A 25149-nucleotide genomic window follows, 5' to 3' on the forward strand; every position below is an offset into this window, starting at 1 on the left:
GAGTCCAATGGCTACAAGAACACAGGCCTACTGTTTCTACTAATAGAAGCAGACAGAGTTTCAGCTCTGGCAAATAAGCAAGCTGCGCTGGGAATCCTTTAAGGAAGATCTGATACGTTCCAGTTAATATGATACCTAATGACCATGGAAATCATACCAAAGGTTCCCATATTCTCAAATGAAGGAGAGGTGCAGCTACAGAACCAAAGCTGCTCCTACATAGATCACAGCTTGTGAGGATTAGTAGGTTGACTTAATCTCTTACAATGTCTAACATGGTTGTTGCTGCAATTGAGAGGAAATGAAAGATATAAATTGTTATAGGCCTATGCATGGCCTTGAAGTGTAAATCTAAGCAATGGCTGATATCCATCAAAGCATAGGAGGGATGCACTTTTTAGATTTTTATGAAGACAGCCAAGTCCACATTAGTGTTTTTGCAAGAATGTGACAAAGAGAGGCAAACATTTGGTAGGCTACATCAGCTGCATTAAATGATCGAGTGAAAGAAACAAATCACTTTAAATGCCTCCCGCCCACCCCATCAAACCTGCTTGTTTGTGTGTGTGCTCACAATCATGTGAGAGCTCACTGATGGCTGTGGATCATGGAAGATCGCATTTTATGCTCTTCCTGACTGGACTAGTTTTAGACCGCCCAGCTGAGCTCTGTCCCTCTCTGGTCTGTTATAACTCCATTACAAAAACTTAATTAAGTTTACAGCCAGTGCTCTGGTTGTGTGGGCACCTCTCCACCCACTCACAGAAAAGATTGAAGTCTAGGTTATATCTTTCACACAGCACATCGCTATAGATCCAAGCATGCACGCACATATAGGCTGGCTGTAGAATATGAATTTGACTTGAACAGAATTGATTGTTGTTGTTGAGGCGTTTGCAGTTCAGTTTCATGACCAAAAGGGGGCGCTGCACTCTAACTGATTGGGAAGGATTTGGTAAGAGAATATGTTTGTGCTTTAGGTGCCTGTTTACTCAGACCCATTTTCCATGTCAAACATTTTTAAAATCCTATTCTAAAATATATTTCCCCACACACACACACACACACACAAATTTATCATCTGTTGTCCCAGAACTTTGGACTAGTCAGCGGCCCAAGGACATGTCCTGTCCTCGTGAACCTCACCTGGAATATGTCACATGACCATGTGCCTTGGCATACAAATATAACAACCAACTAGGCAGTGGTCCATACACAGGAAACACACGTTTATCATATTTAAACAATATTATATTTCCCCTTAAAATAATAACTTTAAAGACAACATGGTGGGAATTGGTCTTTAATTTGAGTTCAAACCCTTTTTGGATATCAAAACCTGAGATAATGTCAGGAATATCTGCCCATTAGAACAATTTTACTGGCAATGGGGGATATATTTTCTCCAAAATATAGTCATAAAATTTGGAGACAATTCCTCTTGTTCCCAAGGCTGTAGCCTATACTGGACTGCAGGTAGAAATAAATAGTGGAACGTTGTAAATGAAACTGGATAGAGAAGTCTAGGTGTTTCCATATAGGCTATGTTACCAAAATAATCTATCTCCTTGTCCTGCCGGCATTGAATTAAAAAAAATATGAATTCTAATTGGATGAGATTCCACACAACTTTCCTGTTCCCTCCAAACTGCTATTAGGTGAGATGCCATGGGACTAAAGTGCAGTTTACGTTTAAGTGGGTAACGTGATTTATTTTTTTTCAAAGATCATTGCTCAGAGACGTTTTATCAAATTTATGGATTAATCGTGCGCAAGGATTTCACCATCCTTTCATGTTAGTCAGTTCTCCTTGTTTGTTGGGGCCCAGGAGGTGGGCGTAGGCTAAAGTGTGCGCCTTGTTTAGAGTCGTATTACGAAAAGGCACGAACATCAGCGTCGGGGAGGGACTTTTTTACATGTGGAAAAGGAATAACTCTTGAGCTTGGCTCTCTCTCTCCTGCTCTCTCTCTCTCTCTCTCTGCGCAAGGCCTTTCTCGGACAGCACAAATCTGCACCTGCGCTCTCACACTTAATGTTTACCCAGGGTGAACAGGCGAGCCTCTGGCGTTACAGTTTGTTGCTTGCAGTTATTTTCGCCGGAGTTTCTGTAAGTTGGAACAATGTTTGGAAGCGGCAAGTCAGCGGCCCCCAGTCCCAGACAGCAGAGGAGGAAAGTGGGGGCGATGGACCCCAGCAGGATGCTCGGTAAGCAAACCTCCAAACTTATAAGTTCTCCCCTCAGTTGCCACAAACCTAACTGAGAGATATACGCCGTCATGTTAGTAAGAGGACTTAAATATGTCACTTTATAGCGAGCATGTGTTTCTCCTGTGCTCAGTATCACATGACATTCTTAGTGAGTGCATAAGGATTTTAGTGATTCCCACCATGTTTATGTTAACATAACATGTCAGCAAGGAGTTACAGAGGTGTCTTGTATTTTAGTAGTGATGAAGAGGCTTTTATCATGCCTATGTCTATATTTTGTGTCATCCACACTGTTTCTATAAAAGTACCAGTGTTGTGATATTTTTTATCCTTAAATAGCTTGCTGTTGCTGACTACTGACTTACTTACATAGGCTACTTATTTGATGATTATTTGGTATAATTTAAAGTCTGAAAACGGGCTAGTTTGATTTGTTTGCTCATTCCGCACTGTACTACCTGTCCATGGGGTTGTGAACTAGTATCCTGCGAGAAATAAGTGAATTTTATTAGAGACAACAATATAAGACAGATGTGATAGATGAGATGAGATAAATATGAAATGAGATAATAACAACTCACTGACACATCAAATACAGACAAAATTGGACAGCGTGTGTGGGTGTAGCTGAAGTGATCATGTGTTTATGAAGAGCTGAACTGCTCACCAGCCCACTTGTGTGATTCAGGCTCCTCACCCTTCCCATCCAAGCCTACTCCCTCCCCTTCACACAAGCCCTCTCAGCTCACTGTCACACCTTGCCCCAAAATAGACAGCCGCTGAGCAGCAACAGAGCACCTGTCAGAAAGTCTGAAAAGATGTCTAGAAATTGGACCAATGTTAATGCTGTGCGAGTCCTTTAACCTTTTTATTCTATACAAATGTAAAATGTGCTTTGCAGCCAATAATAAAATGTATGTATTCTTTCATGTTCTTTCATGTTCTTTGGCAGGTTTACAATATAATAATACAGTTAACAGCATGCCGTCAAGATTTGAAAAGTTGTTTATAAAATATACTGAGAACTATATTTGGGACATTTTAAATACATGCAAAACAAGGATTATTCACAATAAAAAACAGTTTGCGTAACTTTCCTCCACAAAGTTTCTTTGTGAAATTCCCTTTTCTGTTCTTGTAATGTTTCACGTGTGTTTATTTTGGTGTTCAAATAACTTACTTACTGCTCCAAAGAAGACTATGCTGAAACTCTGACACTATGTAGACACTTGTTTAAGCATTGCTGATGTTTGAGTTGTGAAACTGTATCTCTGTGCCTGAAAATGTAATACGCAACTGTCATCTCTATATTTGAATGTCCCGCTAATTCTGGTCCACCCCCCCACCCCCCCAACTACTTTTCTGTGCTGTCATAAATCAATCTGGTGGCCTGCAACCCACAATGTCTTAGCAGCTTTTCAATCCTTACTTACATCAAATGGAAAACATATACACCACATAGTTTTGTCATTTACAGAGTGGAACAAAGTGAAGTGAGAGGTTTTGTGTCGTGAGGTGTCACAGGACTACTTGTTCGTTTTAAGATTTCTCACTGTGTGGCCATATGCAGCTTATTAGTGTGTCATTCATTATGAAAGACAAAACCAATGTGCGAGCTGAATGCTGCTGAATACAAAGGGGCTGCTTTGCTTGCATGTTCAGATGTGTGCTGTCCAAAAACCATTGGCAGAAATTCATCATTTCAAAATAAAAAAAAAGTTCTAATCCCTCCTCTGGGTAATCTGGCTCCGATCGGACGAGGTCGCTTAGAGTCACAACTCCAAAGTTGTTGTTTTTTTGTTGTTGTTAGGCTTTCCTCAGATCATCTGGATATCATAACCTTCATTAAAGACTGGACCTGAAAGATGTACAGAGGACTGCCCTACTGTCAGAGCCCTCTCATGAACTTAGAAAATTACATTTTCCCATCACACGTATCATATCAACAACACCTTTAAGTGTCTATCTTTATACAAGTGTAGAATCCTAGCTAGCTGGCTGGTTATGCTGAAAGAAACATGAACCGTGTTCCAGGAGGAGCTGGTATGTGGACCCGAGTGAAGAGGACTCATGCAGACACAATCTATTACTGACCATCTGAAATGATTATTGTCTTTCTGATCCTCTCCTCAGTTTTGAAGGCGTCCCCGCTGCTCAACATTGTTGATACACCCTCAGAGAAATATGCCTTATGGGACTGATTTGAATGTTTATTGTTTTCTCACTGCTGATCCATGACTTTTCCTCCAGCAACACTATGAAGTTCACATTTGCACTTTTAGGTAAAATGTCCACCGTTCAATGTCAGGAAATTTGGTACACACATTCATGTCCCACACAGGATGAACTCACTGTGGGGATCCCCTAGCTTTCAATATATTGAAAGTCACATTTTTAATTTGTCCAATACTTTAATTTCTAACCAAATCTGTAAAACTCTGACATTCCCATCAGCCTATACTTTGTATTTAGTGCTATTTCAAATGTTAGCATGCTAACACGCTAATATAAGATGGTAAACGTGATATCTGTTTAACATCACCATGTTAGCATTGCCATTGTGAGCGAGTTAGCATGCAGACTCTTAGCATTTAGCACAAAGCACTGCTGTGCTAAAGTAAAGCCTCATGGGGCAGGTAATATGGTTGTGCTTTTTTTCCTCCAACAATGCTAAATCTGCTGCTTTTGAAGTTTTTTTTTTGTGCTGTGTTGAAATGCTTGGCTTTGGCCATCTGATGAAGTGAATGTCAACCAGATGTTCAGCAGGAGACAATGAAAAGAAAACACATTTCAGCTGTTGAGCCTAAATAATCATGCCCATCCTTCCAGTTAAACCCTTATGAATAGGCTTTCAGAAGTGTATAATGTATCAAAATGTGAATGTGCATTGAAAAATAAGGCACGCACATGCAGACTTGTGCTCACTTGTTCTGTTGTGGTTGGATATCACAATGATGCAGGTGGAAAGGCAAAAATGTGGTTAAGGAAGGAGAGGCAATTATAAAAGGTGAAGTAATAAGCTGAGACAGAAGCAGTTAAGGCTGTTTGGGCAGTTAAGGCAGTTTGAGCAGCTGAGCGGGGTCAATGACCCGCAGTTAATGAAGTCCATGTGCTCTGCTTCTGAGAATTCCTTGCATGGTAATGCCGTTGAGAAAGAGGCTTCTTTTGGATGGAGGGTTGGTAGGATTTCTTTGTGTTCGACACTGATGGGCAAGACCCACAGCTCCAGTTTGCCTCTAGTCTGGGGTGGGGGTGGGGGCTAAGAGCATTTTCTGTTAGAGCTTTGGGGGTCCTCTGAGGAACTTTGTCAGCCATTTGGCACTGGCAGTGTGATGCCTGTGATTTAAGGCAAAGAGAAATAAAGTATGCCCACTGTGTCTGGACAAATCTTCAGGAGTGAGCAGAAGAGACCAAGCCATGAAGAAGATTTTGACATGAGTTAGAGTTTGTTTAGACTTCTCCTTTGAACAGTTCTGAAAGAGAAAACTCCCTGTGAGAGGTTCCATTCATCCCTGCAAAAGAAGCAATGAGGCATAGCTGAATGTCCTTTATGAAGACTTGTACTGTAAAGCTGGAGTTGCATACTTTTGCAGACAAAGCTGTTTGCTATAATCCGGTTCCTAACTAAACGTTTAAATACATATTTTGTCATTTCATTTTAACAGTAAAAGTTGTGACAAATGTACGTTTGCATTTTTTCAGAACCTTCAAACCAGTTTTGAGCCTAAATGTTTGAACGTTTTCCAGTTATTAGAAAATGTTCTTCCCTGTTCCTTGGTGAAATTCAGCTCAGGGCCTTTGATACACGTCATCCTCACACTCTCTATCTCCACCAATTTCTTGATAACTCTAAACCTACTCTATCAAATAATGGCAGAAATGCCCCCCAAGAACTGGACGAAAAGTAGTAAATATGTAATAATTGTTCACAAAAAGTTGAGTACATTTTACATAATTTTAAGTTTGACTCATGCAAAAATCTCCACTCCACAGTATTGGATTGCTCCCTGACCCATTTGTCATATTTGAAGTATAGAATGAGAGTCAGAGAAACTACTTTGTAAACACTCCCTGCATGTCCTTTCTACTTCAACTCTGCCATTCAAAACCATACATAGCTTTGAACTAGAGCTGCAACTACTGTAGCAAGTTTGTTCATTGTTGATTATTTTGCCAGTTTCTGTTTGTAATTAATCAGTTAAATGTTTGGTCTATAAAATGTTTGAGGAAAGCAAAAAGAAACCAATGGGACATGATTGTTTGGCATTTTGCTTGAAAGATTTCGTAATGATTATCCACTGTTGCTGATTAACTCTCTGGTGATTGACAAATAAATAAGTGAAAGATTGTGTCAGCCCTACTTTAATCCCTATTTAATGCAGTCCAGCTCTTGTAGAAATGGCCTTGTGAGTGACTTTGTACACGATTGTAAAACCTTTTTTGTTATTTTTTACAAGCTATAGCACATGCACCAAACAGTGCATAGTTACTTGTTTTTTCATCTCTTTGTTTCACTGATATCACATGACTGTCAACTGAAACATTTATTGTGTGTTCACCATGGCTATAGATCCCTCAGGCTTCCTGCTTATTCCTGTCTCCCATGCTCCGATCCTTTCAGTGCTCACAACAAATCATAATCCGTTCTGAGGCTCTGCATTTGTTTTAACTTCCTGATTACATTTCCATTGATGGTAATAGCTAGGGAGAACCAGTATTAATGGTACAGTGAGACAAACACTTTGAAACTTTCCATACTGTGACTCCTTTTTCTGCTGTCTGTTGGCCTGCCGCTGCCCCAAGAGAGAAAAAAATCTACAAATTATCATGACAGATTCAGATCTCAGCATTCGATTTCTCTCAGCTTTATTCTGAATATAGATGGATGTTGTTCATTTTTAGGAAGTCTAGACTGAAAGAAAACACATAGAGAAACATAGAGTCAGTTTTCAAGACAATCCATGACACTGAAACCTTTTTTATGACCAATATAAACTTCTGGCCATTCCCTCCGAGGTTTGTGTATAAAACACAAGCTTGCATTTAGGGTGTAAAAAGAAAAGTGTTGACTATATTTGTGAGGTCAGCTTTAAAAATACAGCCAAGGTCTGTTTTCAGGGATATATTGCTGTTCTATGAGTTAGTTGACTCTCAGAGCAGATACCTCACTCCCTGAGTTAACCTGAGAGACAAGAACAAAAATATCCCAGTATAACTACAGAATTCCTGAAGGGACTTATAATGTTTTTATGGTACTTAGTACTGAGAAAATGATTGTACCTTACAGTATTTCTTTTGACACATTTTTACATTTTTTTTGTAAGGACTTGTTTTATTTTTTAGTTAGTTGTTGATCTGTACTATTGGATGGATTGCTATAAAATGTTGTGTTGGCATTCATGCTGCCTAATTTTGGAGGTCCTCTGACTTCTCCTCTAGTGTCACCATGAAGTTTGCATTTGTGGTTTTGAGGGAAATCTCACTATTGAAATCATGAAATGTGGTGCACAAATTTATGTCCCCCTCAGGATCAATTATAATAACTTTGGTGATTGCTTAACATGCCATCTAGCGGCAGCATAGAGTCTACATTTTAAATAGTCCAATGGTTTATGACCAAATATCTGTAAAAAGAATGACATTCCTCATATGCTTTTTGTTTAGTGCTATTTAGAAAACGTTATCATGCTAACACGCCAAACTAAGATGGTGAGCATGGTAGCATTTAGCTCCAAGCTCTGTAGTGGCTAATCACAGCCTCACAAAGCCGCTAGCATGGCTGTAGACAGCAACAAAAAACTACAATATAACTACAGAATTCCTCAGAGAAGTTATTTTCTTTCTTTGCATAGGTGTCATTTACACTGGGGATGCTGGGGACATGTCCCCACCACGTTTTGAAAGCATTTGTAAAAAAATTTCTGAAAAACAGCAGCAAGAAATATTAACTAACAAATGACAATGCTTTGAGATAGGTTTATTTGCACAATAAATAATAAACGCAATGCAATTTAAATATAGTTTCACTGTAAATTGGAGCAGAAAATGTCTCCAGAATGCAGGAAATTACAAGTTTAATGGTCAAAATCTTGTGGGGAAGGACCCCCGTTAATATATTTCAGCATTAAATATTTCTTCAAAATAGTGTTAAAAATCTTCTTATCTTGTTCTTCTGCATCATGAGGTCTCCTGACCCAGGTTTATCATCACACCCCTAATCTGAGCCTTTATGTTTTCAACACAAAGTGACGTCCTTGTTTCTATGGTACTAAGAGGTCAGGTTTTAGAAACATTATTGCACTTTAAAGTATTTCTTATCATATTCTTATGATCATATTCGCAGGGACTTTTTGTGTGATACTTTAAGGATCTTTCACTGTAATTGTAGCTTTTTTCTCATTTTGCTATGTGATATAGATTTTGCCAACAATGTGACAAGATAGGGAAGATGGGCGACTGTATGAACACAGTTCATTCGACACAGTATGAACTTCTGATGAACCTCATTAGACTCATTACATTAAGTCTGTTTGTCGTCACAATAAAACAGCACAGGGCCAAGTCATACTTGCTGATGTCAAACTGAATCAGTTTATTTTTACATTAAAACTTCCACAAAACGTTTGTTTTGTGTGTGTGTGTGTGTGTGTGTGTGTGTGTGTGTGTGTGTGTGTGTGTTCCAGGGCTGCTGGACAATGAGGACATTCGCATGATGATGCAGGGCTCCAACATGGTGAAGGTCCGCTCTCAGAGATGGCAGAAGAGCCGCAACCTGCGGCTGCTGGAAGATGGACTCACCGTGTGGTGCGAGTCCACAAAGAGCTCCCGCAAAGCAAAAAACCAGCAGACATGTAAGTATTGCTAAAATCTGTGTCTCTGTGTGTGTGTTTGTGTGTGTGTGTGTGTGTCAGAGACTCGGACTCGAGTGCGACTTAAGTCGCACACACAGTGACTTGAGACTCGACGTGAGACTCGTCCTCAAAAGACTTGAGACTCGACTTGAGTTTACTTGCCAAACTTGTGGTGGTCAGTTAACGTAATTATTTACGCCCCGCTGGCTGCCATCACGTTAATTATTGCCGTTGGCTGGAAAGAGGTTACAGGTTTATTGTTGATCATGTAACATTACAGTTTTATTTAGTTATAGCCTAACTTTACACTGGTTTGATAGTCTGCAGGGTGTGTCGACAGTAGTTTAAGCTGTCATTGATTGCATTGCACATTATGGTTGTGCTCTGTAAGTTAAAAACAGGTTACAGCTTTATCGTTGACCATGTAACTTTACAGTATTATTTAGTTAACTTTACACTTGGTTTCAACAGGGTTTGTTGACTTACAGTAGTTTATAAGCTGTCATTAATTGTAGACACATTGTACATTAGGCTACACGGTTGTGCTCTGTAAGTTAAAAACAGACAGATTTATTGTTGATTATGCAACGTCAATGTTTTATTGACTTACAGTATTTAATAAGCTGTCATTAATTGCATTGCACATTATATGGTTGTGCTTTGTAAATGAAAAATAGGTTTAACAGTATTCCTTACAGCTATGAAGTTTTAATAGCAACCTGGATTGAACGCAGCAGGTGATAAAACATTCGTAATAACCACGAGACTTGAGACTTGACTTGGATTCTTGTTTAGAGACTTGAGACTTGACTTGGACTCTAGCTCAAAGACTTGTGAGCATCTCTGGTGTGTGTGGGCTGGCTTGAGCATACTAATCATCAGGAGTGAGGATTTACGGTGGAAAAGGGAGTTAGTTTTAAGAAGAGAGGAGGGTTGAGGAGGAAATGGAGCTCTGAAAGTGAGAGTGCTCATGAATAGGAATTGGTCTTCGACTATGGAAAGAGCGGAAACTTAAGCGATATCAGATTAGAAGAAAGGGGCTTTGCCTGGAGGGAAGCTTATCTACAGGGGATTAATGTAGAAACAAACCAGCAGGCCTTCAACCAGTCCAGTACAGACTGGGATGTGAGTCAAAGCGCTCATTCAGCCAGCTTATTGTTTGGAGTTGTTGAGCTGTTTTATCTTGGCTTTATCTCATGACCTCTCCTCTAGTTTGCCTCATTAAAGTGGTTGCTTGTTTCCTTTGTGAATAAGGAAACTAATCATAGACTCTGCAGCCTGGCTAATAAATAATCATGTAATCAACACGTAATTTATGTAACAATTCATAATTATAGTATACCTAGACTTGTGAGGAGTCAGGTACAGCATGCTGGCTCACTTCTGCTTTGCTAAGCTGTCGTGTAAAGTGCGGATCTCACAGCGAAACTGTCTGCAGTGACCAAGGAGGAAGGGCTATGAGGTATGTTACCTGAGAGGGGAAAATCCGGACCAACAAAAAGTGTGCAAGGGTGGCTTTGATATCTAGTAGTGAAATGTCTTCTTAGGTGAAACCGTGTTTATTGGAAAAACCTTCAGCCTGGTCAAAAGTGAGACCTTTGCATGTGGATAAAAAGGGGAAACAGTGTAAAACACAAAAAAAGAAGTGAGATCAATGGGTTCTATTACAGCAGATAACAGGAAACAGAAACAAAAAATAATTGATAGAAACCAAGATCTGGCATGTAGGTTGGAATGCTGTTTACTTGGCCGGGCTTGCAGTTGGCTGAAAACATCCTGTAAAATACTATTCCCATTTAAATCTCAGCCTGCCGTCTTTCTCATTAGCATACAAACTCCAGGAGGTTAACAGGCTGAAAAACAAGATTAGTTTTCCTATATTAAATTTACAAGCTGTTTAAATGGTGTTTTGTTTTTCAATTCAATTTATTTTGGTGAATTAATACTCTCAGTGTTTTTAAGGCATCATGCGTGAGGGAAATTATAAAATTATAGTGAAAGGTGAAGCCCATAATGCATGGCAATATCTTTAATGAAGTTATTCAGGGAATGAAGTTGAGGATGTCAGTAGGATCAGTAGGATTACAGGAACACAAATGCCTGGAAGAGTCAATAAAACAGAAAGACAGAGACTTTACATCTGATTGGGGTGCTAATCATAAAAACACTATAAATGCTCAGAAGATTTTCTTCCTTGCTCCTTGATGTTTAGCTCTCCCACGTCTCGCCACGTTTGTGCTGTCTGCGCTGATGTTGCAACACAGTTTAACGTGAGCCCCCGCTGGCCTTACGGAGAGAGCGTGGGTGGGTGGTGGGGCAGGTCAGCGGGTGGTGAAGGCCGTCTTGATTGTGCTGCAGCCTCGCCAGAAATAGACACAGAGTGGTCGAATTGCAGCGTGTAACACTCCTTACAATAATGACAACAAGCAGTGTGAGGGAAGATAGTGATAATGCCACTGGCAAGCTGCTGACGACCATATCTGTGTGTGTTTAAGCGTGTGTTTGTGTGAATCTGGGATGAACGCTTGGCTGAGCTCCAGGCAGATCTCCAGGTCCAGTGTGATATGACGCCTATATTTCATGCTGTGTCTTGTGCTCAAAAGCACTTGGCACAGCATCCAACAATTAACACTTCTACTGTTGCTTTCTAAACCACACACACACACACACACACACACACACACACATGCATGCCACTTTTGCCATGTCTCTGGGATAACCACAAAGGAGGAATGTGAAGTAATTTTGAAGAGGTGGTCTGCAGAGGCTTTATGACCTTCAGCAAGAGAATGAGGCTATTGTCAGTGCAGACTGCTTAGCACCCAACTGAGAGATGGCCACACTACCGGCATCCCAGTGCAGAACAAGACGAGCTCCTCTGGATCAGCCAGTAGCCAGCGTGTGTTTGTGTTTGGCTGTCTTTTTCGTAGCAATCAGTGTTGCCCAGAGCTCTGCAAATATGAGATAAACAGATCACATTAAGTTAAAGAAATCTCAACTGTTTTGGCAAAATGGCAAACTTGGTCTGTCAGTCCACCACTTGAAATATTTTTCAGTCTATTTTATACACACATGCATAGTGCCCAGACAAACAAATCCTAAATACTTTGGTGACTTGCTAACTTTTCACCCAGTACCACCAGATCAAAATGTCTTTTCCGATACTTTGGTTTAGGTCTGCAGCTAATGATTATTTTCATTATTGAATAATCTACATATTTATTGAGTAAGTGATTCATCATTTAGTCTATGAAACGAAAAGAAAAGTAGTAACAATCATCATAACTTCCCGGAATCCAAAGTGATGGATGAACATAGCATGTTTTATCTGATCAGCAGTCCAAAACCAAAAAGAAAAAACGAGCAGCAAATTCTCCCATTTGAGAAGCAGTAACCAGCAAATATTTGGCATTTTTGCTTGAAAGATTTGTAAAACGATGAATTAATTATGATAATAGACTAATCAATAAATCAACTAATCATACAGCTCTACTTTGGTTTATGTCTAAACATGAATTAAAAATGACTAAATACCTGCAAAACTAATTACATTCCCTCAGCTGTACTTTGTATTTAGGGGAGCTAATTAGCAGAGTTTCAGGAGCAGGAACACACATCAATCACGTCATTGCCAGCATTTCCATAAATACCCACGCGTCCCATATCCTATTCTTCGTTCTCGCATTCTGCATAGCTCACATTGAGCATTCAGTCGTTTCGAGCAGACGTCAAGCTAACAGCCTTTTCGAGCTATCACCTAGCCAACAGTCATTTCATCTAGACTGTCGTTTCAATCCAAAGTCTTTTCAAGCTAACAGGTGTTTCGAACTAAGTGTTCGAGTTCAAGTCGTTTCGAGCTTAATTTGTCACGAGCAAACAGTCTAAAGTCATTCAAGCAAACAGACCTTCGACAGTCGTTTCAAGCTGAAATCATTTTGAGTTGTTCGAACTAAAAGGGGCTTTCGGCACCGGGATGCCAGAGCTCATCGCGGCTCACTCCCAGTCATTGCCAACCTGACTGCATCCAATGGTCAAGTGAACGTGACGTTTCAAACAAAAGTTGTCTCGAGGGAACAGTTGTTACTATTAGAAGGGGCTCTCGGCACCAGGATGCTTTTGGCACCAGGATGCCAAGGCCCTTGCTGCTGCAGGATAGATGAATAGTCGCCAAACTTTACCACTAACAGCATAGCCCTCTCTCTTGCTACAGGCCAGCTTGAATAGCTCCCGCCACGTCACAACTAGTACAATGTGATCGTTCGATCTCGCCACCATATCTCATTCATCGGCATGCATCCACACCTGCTCTTGGGTTTCACTTCACTGCATCTTCCCTTCATCTTGACCTTCGGCGTCATTACTGCAATTCAGACTCATTCCTCTCATTCCATATAAATAGGGCCAGCTTACACCCATCTTTTCTCCGGAGTCCAGTGACCCTGAACCCTTACAAGACCCTCGTGAACCAATTGCAACTCTGGAATCCCAGAGTACAGCAACTGCTGTCTCCGAATCGGTTCCAGTGGCCTTTCCATTCCTGGTGCCACCACCTCGTCCGGCAGGCGCTCTCTAGTCATGCTTTCTCCCATCCATTACCCCGGTCAATCCTTCAGTATGCGAGCTACCCTCTCAGCCTCCTTTCCATTCCTGAGCACTTGATACATATCATGTGCCGCTGGTCATTCCAAGCATACCATGATCACATTCATTCAGATCTCAAAGATCTCAGATCAACTAGTGCTCTCACATAACTGGAAGCTTTTGGGGGTCCATTGTGCCCAGTTTAATCTGTTATCTGTTGATTGTATGGTTCTTGCTAGTGAAATGCTAATTAGCACATGTTAGCATGCTCAACTTAGACGGCGAACATGGTAACCATTATACCTGCTTAACATCTCATTATGAGCATGTAAGCATTTAGCTAACGAAGCCGAACAGAGACTGAAGACTCTTTAGTCTTGTTTTTATTTCTTTGAATATCAACCCTCCTGTGTTATCCTGTGCAGCCACCGCGATGAGATTGTAAATATATAAAAGGCCCTGCTCTTTAACTGTCAGCAGAAAGAGCACAAAATGAAGGCCCAGCGTTCATTCGTGTGTCAGTTTGTGTGCTGTTAACCCATAAAGTTGCAGGTTAAAATTATCCTGTCGAGAAGTGTGTAGGGTGATCAGATGACAATATGTAAAATTTGGTACAGACTTTGCCGGGGGACAACTGGTCGTAATTTGGGACTGTCCCAAATTTATTATTTTTTTACTCAATAACACAAGAACTCTTTTGGTCTGAACTCTTCTTCCCTCTCTTTTTCTTCACCCTCTCCTCTTCCAGTCGCAGTGACAGAAGTGGAGTGTGTGCGTGAAGGCTGCCAGTCCGAGGCGCTGAGGCTTCTGTCTGGATCAGTGTCGGAGAATCAGTGCTTCACAGTGATCTTCAGAGGAGCCAGGAAGAGCCTGGACCTGCTGTGTACCTGTGAGGATGAAGCTCAGCGCTGGGTGCGAGGGCTCCGCACTTTGAAGGATTACGTGGCCAACATGAGTCAGAATGAAAAACTGGACCAATATCCTTTCCAATTTCCAATAAGCTAGAATAAATATAGTGTAGCTGAGGCAGCACTGTCACATGTGCCGTCCCACGTCTACAGCATAGCTAAGGTGAGCTGTAATGACTAGTTAAAAAAACCCTTTCTAAATATAGTCTGACTATCACTGTTAATTACAATCTCTCATAGCGAGAGGACAACATGAGTCTACGCGTCAGGTAGAGTGTAACATTACGATCATCTCTGCTTCTCTACCCTATTTTTAGTGTTGTGGTAAATCATCAGGGTAATTATTTTATACAGCGTTTATTATGTTTCACACTGTAAACATATAGTAGCCTAGGTGGTTTTCTGTGTTATAGGCAGGTGACAAACTAAAATAAGTGTCTTGTTGCTATCAACTTTTTCAAAGTGACTTACAATAATTGCATTCTACCTGCATAGAAACAAGAGCTAGATGTCACCAAACATTGTAAATGCACCACTCCCAACAAAAGAGTGGTGTTTATAATTTAATTTATTTGTAATATTTATTATATTTATTTGATACTTTGAGGCAACACACAAGGTCATGGCATCAACAAAAGTTGGATTATACCTTTCAGTATGCACCCAGTTGCCAGTCATTAGCTAGACCTAGCTGTTCAGTTTTTGTTGAAACTATACTAGCTATACGACTGAACTTTAAAATGCATTTTCCCTGATGATTACAGCAACCAATAACTCTTTCAATGCCACTTCAGTGTACTGGGGAAGTGAGTGTTCTGAATTTTTACTTCAAACAAAACCCTCTCATGTGGGCAGGGAAGGAAAGAAAAAAAGAAACCTGGGGTGGGACCACAACCCCATCCATAGCAAACAGTAGGTGTCAAGTGGTTGAATAGCAAATAAAAAGCTGCAATACGACAGAATGGAGCTTAGTAAAGACTCTCTAATGCTTCTATCTTGACAACAACATCCACATCAGGAAGCATAATCCAGTTATTTGTGAGATTTAAGTGTCACTCTGCACGTTATCTGTCCAAAAACTGCCGTAACTGTTTGACTGTAGTCTCTAGGTTTTACTCTGGTTTTATTCCTTAATCCTCTACACTTGGATCCGATGCTACCTGAAGCGAGCAGATCAGAATCAGGATGGCAAGATGAGCTACGATGAGGTCAAACGGTTGCTCCAGATGATCAACATTGACCTGAGTGAGCAGTATGCCCGCTCTTTATTCAAGGTCAGGGTCATCATATGTACATTGTGTCAGTTTTTAGCACCTGTAAAATAGTTTATGGTCAGTAGATGTAATTTAGATGAGCTGAATACTGAAAGCAAAAAAAGCAAGAAGAGAGGAGTAACTGTGCAGAGATGTAGAGCTGGTGATATTTTTCTTAGTTTATTGTGACACCCTGGATTCTGCAGTCTGTGTTCAATTACCAACCCCGCGGCGGACCAACCACCAGCTCCCCTCCACATCTTTATCCCTTCCCTCCTGTTCTCCACAACAAATCAAGAGCCAGTTATTTCTTTATTGTGGGGGATTTCTGCCTGCTATGTCCCTCAGCTCTCTATTATAGCTGAATTGTTGGTTTTTATGCTGTGCTTTGCACAGATGGGATGAATTATTATGGAGATGCTTTCCCCACAGGGAATTTGAAGCACTCCCAAAATAAAAGCATGCTCAGTTTGATATGTGTCTATCTTTCTCAGTGTGTGTTAGATTGTTTGACTTGATCCCTTTCCCTGTATGCCAGAGGTGTGACCGATCCGGCGATGGTCGTCTGGATCATATAGAGATTGAGGAGTTCTGCAGGGAGCTGCTGCGACGGCCTGAGCTGGATGCCGTGTTCAGACACTATTCGAGTAATGGTTGTGTGCTCGCCACTGCTGAGCTGCGTGACTTCCTGGGAGACCAAGGAGAAGACGCCTCATTGAATCACGCTCAGCGCCTCATACTCACCTATGAGCTCAATGACTGGGGTATGTCCTAAAAGCGCTCATTAAAGGCTTTCAGGGAAGAACCCATACCATTTTCATAGAAACACAGTGAATGTCCCTTTTGATACTGTCTCCTGAGAACATAATGATTCAGCCTGTACCTGTGAAAGCATTTGCTATTTAAAAACTGAGGCTACTGCACAATTAGGGCTGGGAAATAAAAAAAAAAAAAATTAATAATTATTGCAATATAATTTTCCTCAAGAACAATATAATGTTCATTATATCTTCATTGAATGTTTGTTTGATTTAATAATTAATTAATTAAAGTATTTTTTAAAACACACCCTGTAAGACATTAAAGCAAGACTATATGACAATTATGGGATGTGGGAATGCTAAATGCCAAGCTACTTTATAGCGTTTAGCTAAAATGCTAAGCTATTGTAACAGTAGCACAAATGATGTCAAAATAATTCATAAAAGAAGCCACGTACATTTTTTACCCTAGACTGAGAAAAGGAGGTTTGTCCATGTAACCCCCGTCCTAGATGTTGTTTAAACCCTTAAATTCAACTCTCACCAGTTTTGTTGATAAACCCACTAAAACAAAACTGACTTGATGGAAACACTTTGCCATTTATTGCAGCCCAGAAGAACCAGTTCATGACCCAGAATGGTTTCACCATGTACATGCTGTCCCAGCAGAATGATGTGGTTAACCCTGACCATACCAGAGTCTACCAGGACATGAGCCACCCTTTGGCCCATTACTTCATCTCCTCGTCACACAACACCTACCTTACCAAGGACCAAGTCACCAGTGCCAGCAGCACTGAGCCATACATCAGGTATCTCTCAGGACTCATTAAACATCCTAAAACAGCACATATTTTATCATAAAAAACTTTAGATTATCGTAATTTGTATGATCATCCTGTGGTGTAAGATTAATTATGTGTTTTTCACTGACAGGGCTCTGAATCAGGGCTGTCGCTGTGTGGAGCTGGACTGCTGGGATGGAGATAAAGGTGAACCTGTCATCTACCACGGCCACACTCTCACCTCCAAAGTGCCTTTCAAGGAGGTCATTGAAACCATCGACCAGTACGCCTTCAAGGTAAGAGGAGCTTGATCTGATGGTGTAAATCCTCAGCTATGACAGTATGTTTGAAGCTCCTCGTGCCTGACTATGAAATACGCAAGTAGTCCGTCAGTAAACAAATCCAGATTCCTGACTTCTCGCTGTCACAGCCTACTGCACTTCTTGTGGTTGCTTACTTGGCTCTGACACAACCCTCTGGTATTTTGGCTTTGACATACAAAAGCATTCGAGTGTAAGGTCCTGTATTGCTATTATGTGATGTATTTTAATGGCTTGGCTTACATGTTTTCCTGTGTTTCTCTCTTTAGGCGTCCCCATATCCTCTAATCCTGTCCGTGGAGAACCACTGTTCTTTGGAGCAGCAGGCTGTTATGGCCAAACACCTCCGCACCATCTTGGGCAGCAAACTGCTCACCAAGCCCCTCTCTGCCCAGCCACAGAAGGATCTTCCTTCTCCTGAGGTACAACACACACAGCTGGATCCCTTTTCAAAGGCCTCTGGCTGTCTGGTTTTCTGATTAAATAATTTTTTCCAATGACCTTTGTTGCAGGAGCTGAAGGGGCGTATTCTGATAAAAGGGAAGAAGCTGATTCCTCACTTGGGCCAGCTGGGCAAGAATGGCAGCTGTGCCAGCTTCTCCTCAAGCTCTGAGGATGAACCAGCAAGCAGCAATAAGAACACACCTAAGAAGGATCCTGCAAAGGTCAGTTCAGGAGGACTTGTCATTAAGCCTGAGAAGCTGTTAAAATGAACCTAATCAACCAATTATGTTTGCCTTTGTTCTTCCCAGGACTGTGCTAAACTGAGCCCGGAGCTATCAGAGCTGGTGGTGTACTGCAGAAGTGTCCCCTTCCGTGGGTTTGAAAATGCTTCTGAAAAACCTCCAAATGAATTGTCCTCCTTCTCTGAAAGTGAAGCCCTAAAGCTCATCAAGGACTCAGGTACAACAGTGGAAACAATTGCATCTTGACATTATAGAAAAAAAGTCAAAAAGATTTTATGACATTGCTTTACTGCAGCTGATTCTACAGAAAATATAATCCGCCTCCAGTGTAACATGGCATGCAGTTTTCGATCTTTTCACTTGCAGGAAAGCTTTTTGTGAGACACAACAGCAGGCAGCTGAGCCGGATCTACCCCTCCGGCCAGCGGCTCCAATCATCCAACTATGATCCTCAGGAAATGTGGAACGGCGGCTGCCAGATGGGTTAGTACTCCACACTAGAAGCTAGGATGCTGATATGATGGCAGCAAATTGAGGCAATTCATTTGAAAAACATTATGTGGTCAGTAAGTGCCAAAGAAATGTTGTACTGACTCTCATGTATACAAATTGCTGCTACATCACAAAGCATTCATGTCACCTAGCCTTCAGTGATGCTGAAATGTGTGATGAGGCTTTCCGTGTGATTCACTGACTCCACTCTCTGTGCTGTGCAGTGGCTCTGAACTTCCAGACACCAGGGGAGCAGATGGACCTGAACCAGGGCCGCTTCCTCCCCAATGGTCGCTGTGGATACATCCTCAAACCGAGCTTCCTGCGCAGCCGCTCGTCCAACTTTAACCCAGAGAACACGGGAGGAGGCCCCGGTCACGTCCCCACTCAGCTGACTATACGAGTGAGTGGTAACGTTGAGCAACAGTGCTACAACAGTGTAAATCCATCTTAAAATTGGATGTGACATTGTAGAGCACGGTTTTTAGTTTCTGACATACTTTGTTTATTTAGATCAATACTCTTTTTTTGTGGCCTATGTACCTAGTATTCTCTGTTTCACCGTAGTGTGATTTTACTATTGTTGTTTCTCTGTACACGACATCTATTGCATGTCCATTCATCCTGCAAGGTGTTCGAGGTGTCCCTCCTCTCCCATCAGAGATTTCTTCGGTTTTGCCTGTTAAATATTTGTTGGTTTTTTTTGTTTTTTGGGGGAGGACATGGGGGGGGGGGGTGTCCTTATCTGAAATGTCATATGCTGAACAGATTGTGAGGCCCTTCATATGTGTGTTTGTGAGCTACACAAATAAAACTGATATGAAAAGTGACTGATTACATTTTGTTTTTCAGATTATATCTGCACAGCAGCTGCCAAAAATCAACACAGAGAAGGCCAGCTCCATTGTGGACCCACAAGTGTGGGTGGAAATTCATGGGGTGGCTATTGATAATGCAAGAAATAAAACCCAGCGCATTGACAACAATGGTAATTCTGAGACTTCATTATTCACTATAAAGCATTACCAATAAAGTGTCAACCTCATATATTACCTTTGTGAATGTTTTAAGGAGAGTGAATACTGTATTTTTATTCAAAACCAATTATTGCTGTTTTTTGACAGAATTAAGCAGCACGATTAGTTTCTTTAAAAGGTAGAGGATACTGGATGATGGATTTACAGCTCTTGTGCGCCCTCTACAGGTTTTAACCCACGATGGGACTGCACTCTGAGCTTCCAGTTGCAAGTCCCTGAATTGGCTCTGGTGCGATTTGTAGTGGAGGACCATGATCACACTGCCAAAAATGACTTTGTGGGGCAGTTTACTGTACCTTTCACAAGCCTACGAACAGGTGCTTGTAAAGATCCCCTGTACATATTATAGAACAGTCATCAATGTGGCATGTTGTTTATAACGTGAGTAACATACTCTTTCTTCTCAGGTTATCGACATGTTCATTTATTGAAGGCAGATGGTTCCAGTCTATCCCCCGCCACACTCTTCATCCATGTCAAAGTGATCCGCAAAGGAGTTCCCATCAAAACTGTGGCCGAGCATATAGCCATTGCCAAAGGCAAGCCATGATGGGCATCTGAACAAGGTGTGAAAGCTGACAACAAAGGGCTTTGGAAAAGGAGCTCTGAATGTGAGGAGAGAGAGAGAGAGAGAGAGAGAGAGACTGCTGCTGCTGCCAGCCGGTCTCCCAGTCCAGACCTCAAGTGGTGCAGTTTACATTGAGCCACTTCCCAATGCAGGGAGAAAGATGTCATTTATCAGAAATGCAGAAGTGCGCTGGCTCTTAGCAAATGAATTGCCCCGGGCTAGATAATGAATCCATGATACACTGTGGGAGTATCTAGTCTCGTCAGTGCTGAGTGCTCTGGAAACAGAGCACTGAGTACTGTGGTTCATGAAACATACTGATATAGGACTGGTTACAAAATTAATTTTAATGTTCTCAACTCGTGTGTCTAGGTTATTCTCTTAATCTTTTGAACCGATGTGTTATTTCGTCCTTTTATATGTTTTGATTTGAGAATTATTTTAACATTTTTACACTTAATATTTGGCTTAAACTTAAAAGAGTGAGAATAGTTTAAACAAAAAAAGCACTTACTTAACTGAGGCTGCCTCATAAGCACTAAGTAGGAATGACTGCGTGACTGGCTGTGAATACAATCATATATTACTGTTTTACAAATACGTAATAATGTTTCGATGATCAATATTTACTGTAAAACTTCAATTAATAGCCAGGACTTGTATTTGCTTCAATCCCTAAAATCACACTGCCTATAATTAGGACAGCCGTCTATTTGGAACAGCCCTTTAATTCCTTTCGCAACAAAACTCTTGCTCAGCAGAGATGATAAATAGGCTGTTTATTTAAACTGGCATGTATTACTCGCCTACTATTATTTACCAGTATTGTATAAAACATTTGATCAGATAACATATTAATTATGAATCATTCATTTGCTCTAGCTCTGAGAGACAGTGCATTTAGGCCAACCTCATGCACATTAAGAGAGAGAGAAAGAAAGCTTTGTTATCAAAGTAGCGGTAGGAATCATCAAGGAATGGACACATATTCTGGCTTTATGACCTTTTAAAAGTAGTGAGTTGCCACTTTTTTCCCTGTCTTTCTTGTTGAATAATACTTCGCTGCTCATTTTTTGTGAAAAATGAACAGAACGACTAAATTGTGGAGAATCTTACCAATCTTACGATGTGTCATATGTCCATAATTAGAAAGGTTTAAACATTTGTATGTACAAACTAACAAAACTGGCTCAAGCGAGTGACCCGGTGGGCTTTAAGAGGCTTTTTTACAACCAAAGAAATTCTATAAAAGGGGTCTAATTGAGACCTGTGTTTATTTGTGAAAACATGTAGCCACACCAGGTAAAAGTAAAAGGGACAGGCTGATTGGGACTAGGCTTTTAATTGAAGTTTTACGGTAGATAGTCTTATCAGATACTTGGCACTTTTAATTTCTCTCAGGAGAAAGATTTTATTTTCTGAGACAAATAACAATTTATTTTCACAACTTACAAATGAACTTGAAATGTACAGATAACTGACTTGCAGATAGATGTTTACTTATGTTTTTAAAATGTTAAATTGTTGTATTTGCGTCTGCATCACTTCACACTTTAAAATAAGGATGTGAGTCAAATTGTGTTTTTAGGATATTTGCCTGTGGGCTTCTTGACAACCTTGAGTAATTATTTTTGTTGCCAGGTCCTTAGATTTAGATCTTAAAAAATTACAACCACCAATTACTGTAGGCTACAGTGAATCATTTAATACTCTTATAAAGAGGTTCCCTAATAATAAAATGGTGCCGTAATGAAAGGTTCTGCACAGGGTTTACTTTAATTACAGATATGATCAGGATGGGTTGCAATAGCATGTAGCAAATGTTGATGACTTTGCAGTTTGAAAGCTTATAGCCTATGTTGTGTGAATGGCAGTTAGTATTATGTGTGTTAGAGAAAATACCGTTTTCATAAAAGCACTAATAACACATTGCTGTGTGAGCCCCCTTATTGCTTTGTTTGAAACAGAGTGTGTGTGTGTATTGGGGGATGGGGGTTGCACAGGAAGACATAGAGAAATATGTCTACATTACATTGGTAGTGCATTTAATTTGTGTTTACCTTATGAACATCTAAACTCCTTGCAAGCTGACAAGCTATAGGAGATCCAGATGACCAGTGATCTACATGTGGGCCAAGGCCAAAATAAAGTAGGACACTATACTATACCACTGTGTAATAAAATTAAAACAAGTGGCATTACACTGTGCGTCATTCACCAAACATTCCTAGCTATCCTACCTACTTACCTACCTCAGGGCTATCTTTCTCTATTTGAAAATGAATAAAAGGTTTTTGATGGACTTGGATTCAGGCTCACACTGTGTGTGTCAAAGCTCTATAGGGCATCTTTATGAAGAGTTGTAAATAATGGCTTTATTTATGGTTATTAAATCCCAGTAATAACACACATTAATTAGAACACATTTTGGTCCACTAAACGACCATTGTCTGTGTGCCTCTGTGCCATAGGCCTCCATAATTGTCCAACAACACATGAGTAAGCCATGCTGTTTCACTGTGTGACATGTCCCTACAGATAAACATGGGCAATTTTGAGTCAATCCAAAATACAACGTCCTGCTGCTGGAATAGCGGACCATATCCACAGCTGCAAATAGTCCCCAGAAACTCCTGTTTAAGAGACCATTGCTAAAAAACACAGTGGCCAGCTTTTCAGAAAATAAACTATATATTTGTGAGTTAATAGGCTACCTCTTTAGAAGGAACGATATGGGGCTTGCAGGTCTGCATGCCACAGACAGGATAAGGACGTCAGCAGGTACTGCAGTAACACGTTGATTTTCATCTTTCCATTGGTTTTGTTGACATGAAAAATAAATAATATTGCCAATTTTGTCAAATTTTTGCCAAAAATGAATCATATAGCCTATATAAAGCATGCATAAAACAATTAACCAGTAATAAAGTCTTTAGTTCCAACCACTTTAAAAAGGGTGTTTCATTTGAAAGTGGTACTATATCCAACTGCTTTTGTCAGAAAATAGGCTGCAAATAGTCCCCCAGTTAACTCCTGTTTGAGAGAGATTTGCTAAAAAAACAGAGTGCCCAGCTATTTCAGGAAAATATTGAACCTTTCTAAAAAAATTTTTACTTTTTATTAGTAAGTAAGTACCTGTCCGTTTTATCCTTTACTGTGTAAAACGTATGCTCTATATAAAGCATTCATAAAACAATTAACCAGTAATAAAGCCTTTAATTCCAACCACTTTATTCCGGGGGTCTTATTAAAAAGTGAAACCATAGCATTTCTATCACTTTACATTTGTATATATTAATACCAGAAATTTGTTTTGCACCATGCATATCCCCTCCGTGCTTCCTGTCTTTGAATTAGCCTTTGGGACAAATGTAGATCACATGGCTCTGATCGTGTTTGTGTGCATGAAGAGATCCACCAAATCTCAAACTTCCCATTATGGTCATGAGAAATATAAGAAAATAACAAACCATCTCCACTCCATTATGAACTTGTGTTTATTGCAACATCTTGGAAACACCCACTAACGTTACAAGACAACAGAAAGAGATATTTCCGTCAAAGCTTTCAGCCAATCGCGTTGAGAGAGGTTTAAAGCCGTCGATGGCACGCGGTGCCTCCTCACTTCCTGGTTGAAGATGGCGGATGAGAATGAGACAGCACCGATGCCGGAGAAAGAAGATGTAGAGGACCACGGACACTGCAGCGACTGTGAAAATGAAGATCACCACTTTGACGACGGGTAAGGCAGGCTTATCAGCATAGCGGAGGAAAATATGTCACATTCCTGTACACTTTAGCAAAGCGAGTGCAAGCTAAAGCCTCGGCGAGCAGTCGGGACAGAAAGCCATCGCTGGAAGTTGTCCCGCCCACTTGCTTTTATCCTATTGGTTAGAAGCGGCATTTCTTATCAAAGCTTTGATATGATTGGCTGAGAGTGCGTTCTGTTCCTTGTGTGGGCGGGCTTTAGGCGCTCCTTCCTTCAGCTCTTGTAGCAAGGCGTAGTAGGGGGGTAGAAAACCAAAAGTAAGCTAGTGATGCAATAAACCCCACATCTACTGTCACTGTACAACTTACAGACAAAAAGTCCAGTCTATTTTTTTTTAGAAAGTTGATGTTTTGACATAATATTCACACGCCGTTGTTGGCTGCATGTAACTGATGCAATTCATGACAACCCCAGTTGACATTTAGCGTGTTAGCTTGCGTGCTAACATAGTTGTCAAACCCCTATTGTCTGTAAGTGGATCTCGGCGCAGACAGTAAGCTGAAATCAAAAGTGAAACAAGAAAAACCTGCATGTTGTTGCACATGGAGCTTGAAAATGATTTCTGTCTGGACTATTGATGATCTCTCTTAATCACAGAATTATGACATGTCCTAAATCAGCCTAGCTCTGATTATTACTTAAAAACAGGCGTAGATGGAAATCCTACTTTGGCTGGCATTGAACTCTGTTAATGTTTACCAAGCGAAGCACAAACATGAAAGAAGCCCAAGCTTGCAAATATCAAGGCGTCTCCTGCTCACGGCAAGTACCTCCATCTATTTTTGGAAGCAAATTGAGAGACGGTGCCCTTGCAAGACAGTGGTTTCCAACCTTTTTTGTGGCTCGTGACCCCTTCAAAGAAAAAAGTGTCTTACTCTTGACCCCCTCCCAGTAAAAGTTGGGGGGGGGGGGGGGGGGGGGGGGGGGGGG

At 40.8% G+C, this 25149-nt stretch overlaps 2 protein-coding genes across 2 annotated transcripts in view; both read left to right on the forward strand.

Annotated features, from left to right (window-relative positions):
• Positions 1-1454: 1454 nt before the first annotated feature.
• Positions 1455-22379, forward strand: plcd3a (phospholipase C, delta 3a). Its single transcript, XM_046041384.1, has 15 exons — positions 1455-2205; positions 8892-9059; positions 14389-14617; positions 15693-15822; positions 16340-16565; positions 17173-17374; positions 17499-17643; positions 17937-18089; positions 18180-18332; positions 18420-18570; positions 18720-18836; positions 19070-19248; positions 19698-19833; positions 20050-20199; positions 20290-22379. Exons 1-15 carry the CDS (start codon positions 2121-2123, stop codon positions 20430-20432), a joined length of 2367 nt encoding a protein of 788 aa, XP_045897340.1. The 5' UTR covers positions 1455-2120; the 3' UTR covers positions 20433-22379.
• A 1661-nt stretch (positions 22380-24040) lies between these two features.
• nmt1a (N-myristoyltransferase 1a) overlaps positions 24041-25149 on the forward strand; it is an 8873-nt gene continuing 7764 nt past the window's right edge. The window contains exon 1 of the mRNA XM_046041650.1: positions 24041-24192. Coding sequence (XP_045897606.1) covers positions 24089-24192 — 104 coding nt within the window. The 5' untranslated portion in view covers positions 24041-24088. The remainder of the gene's footprint in view (positions 24193-25149) is intronic.

The sequence above is a fragment of the Micropterus dolomieu genome, linkage group LG02, assembly GCF_021292245.1.
Source record: "Micropterus dolomieu isolate WLL.071019.BEF.003 ecotype Adirondacks linkage group LG02, ASM2129224v1, whole genome shotgun sequence".
Classification (NCBI taxonomy): domain Eukaryota; kingdom Metazoa; phylum Chordata; class Actinopteri; order Centrarchiformes; family Centrarchidae; genus Micropterus; species Micropterus dolomieu.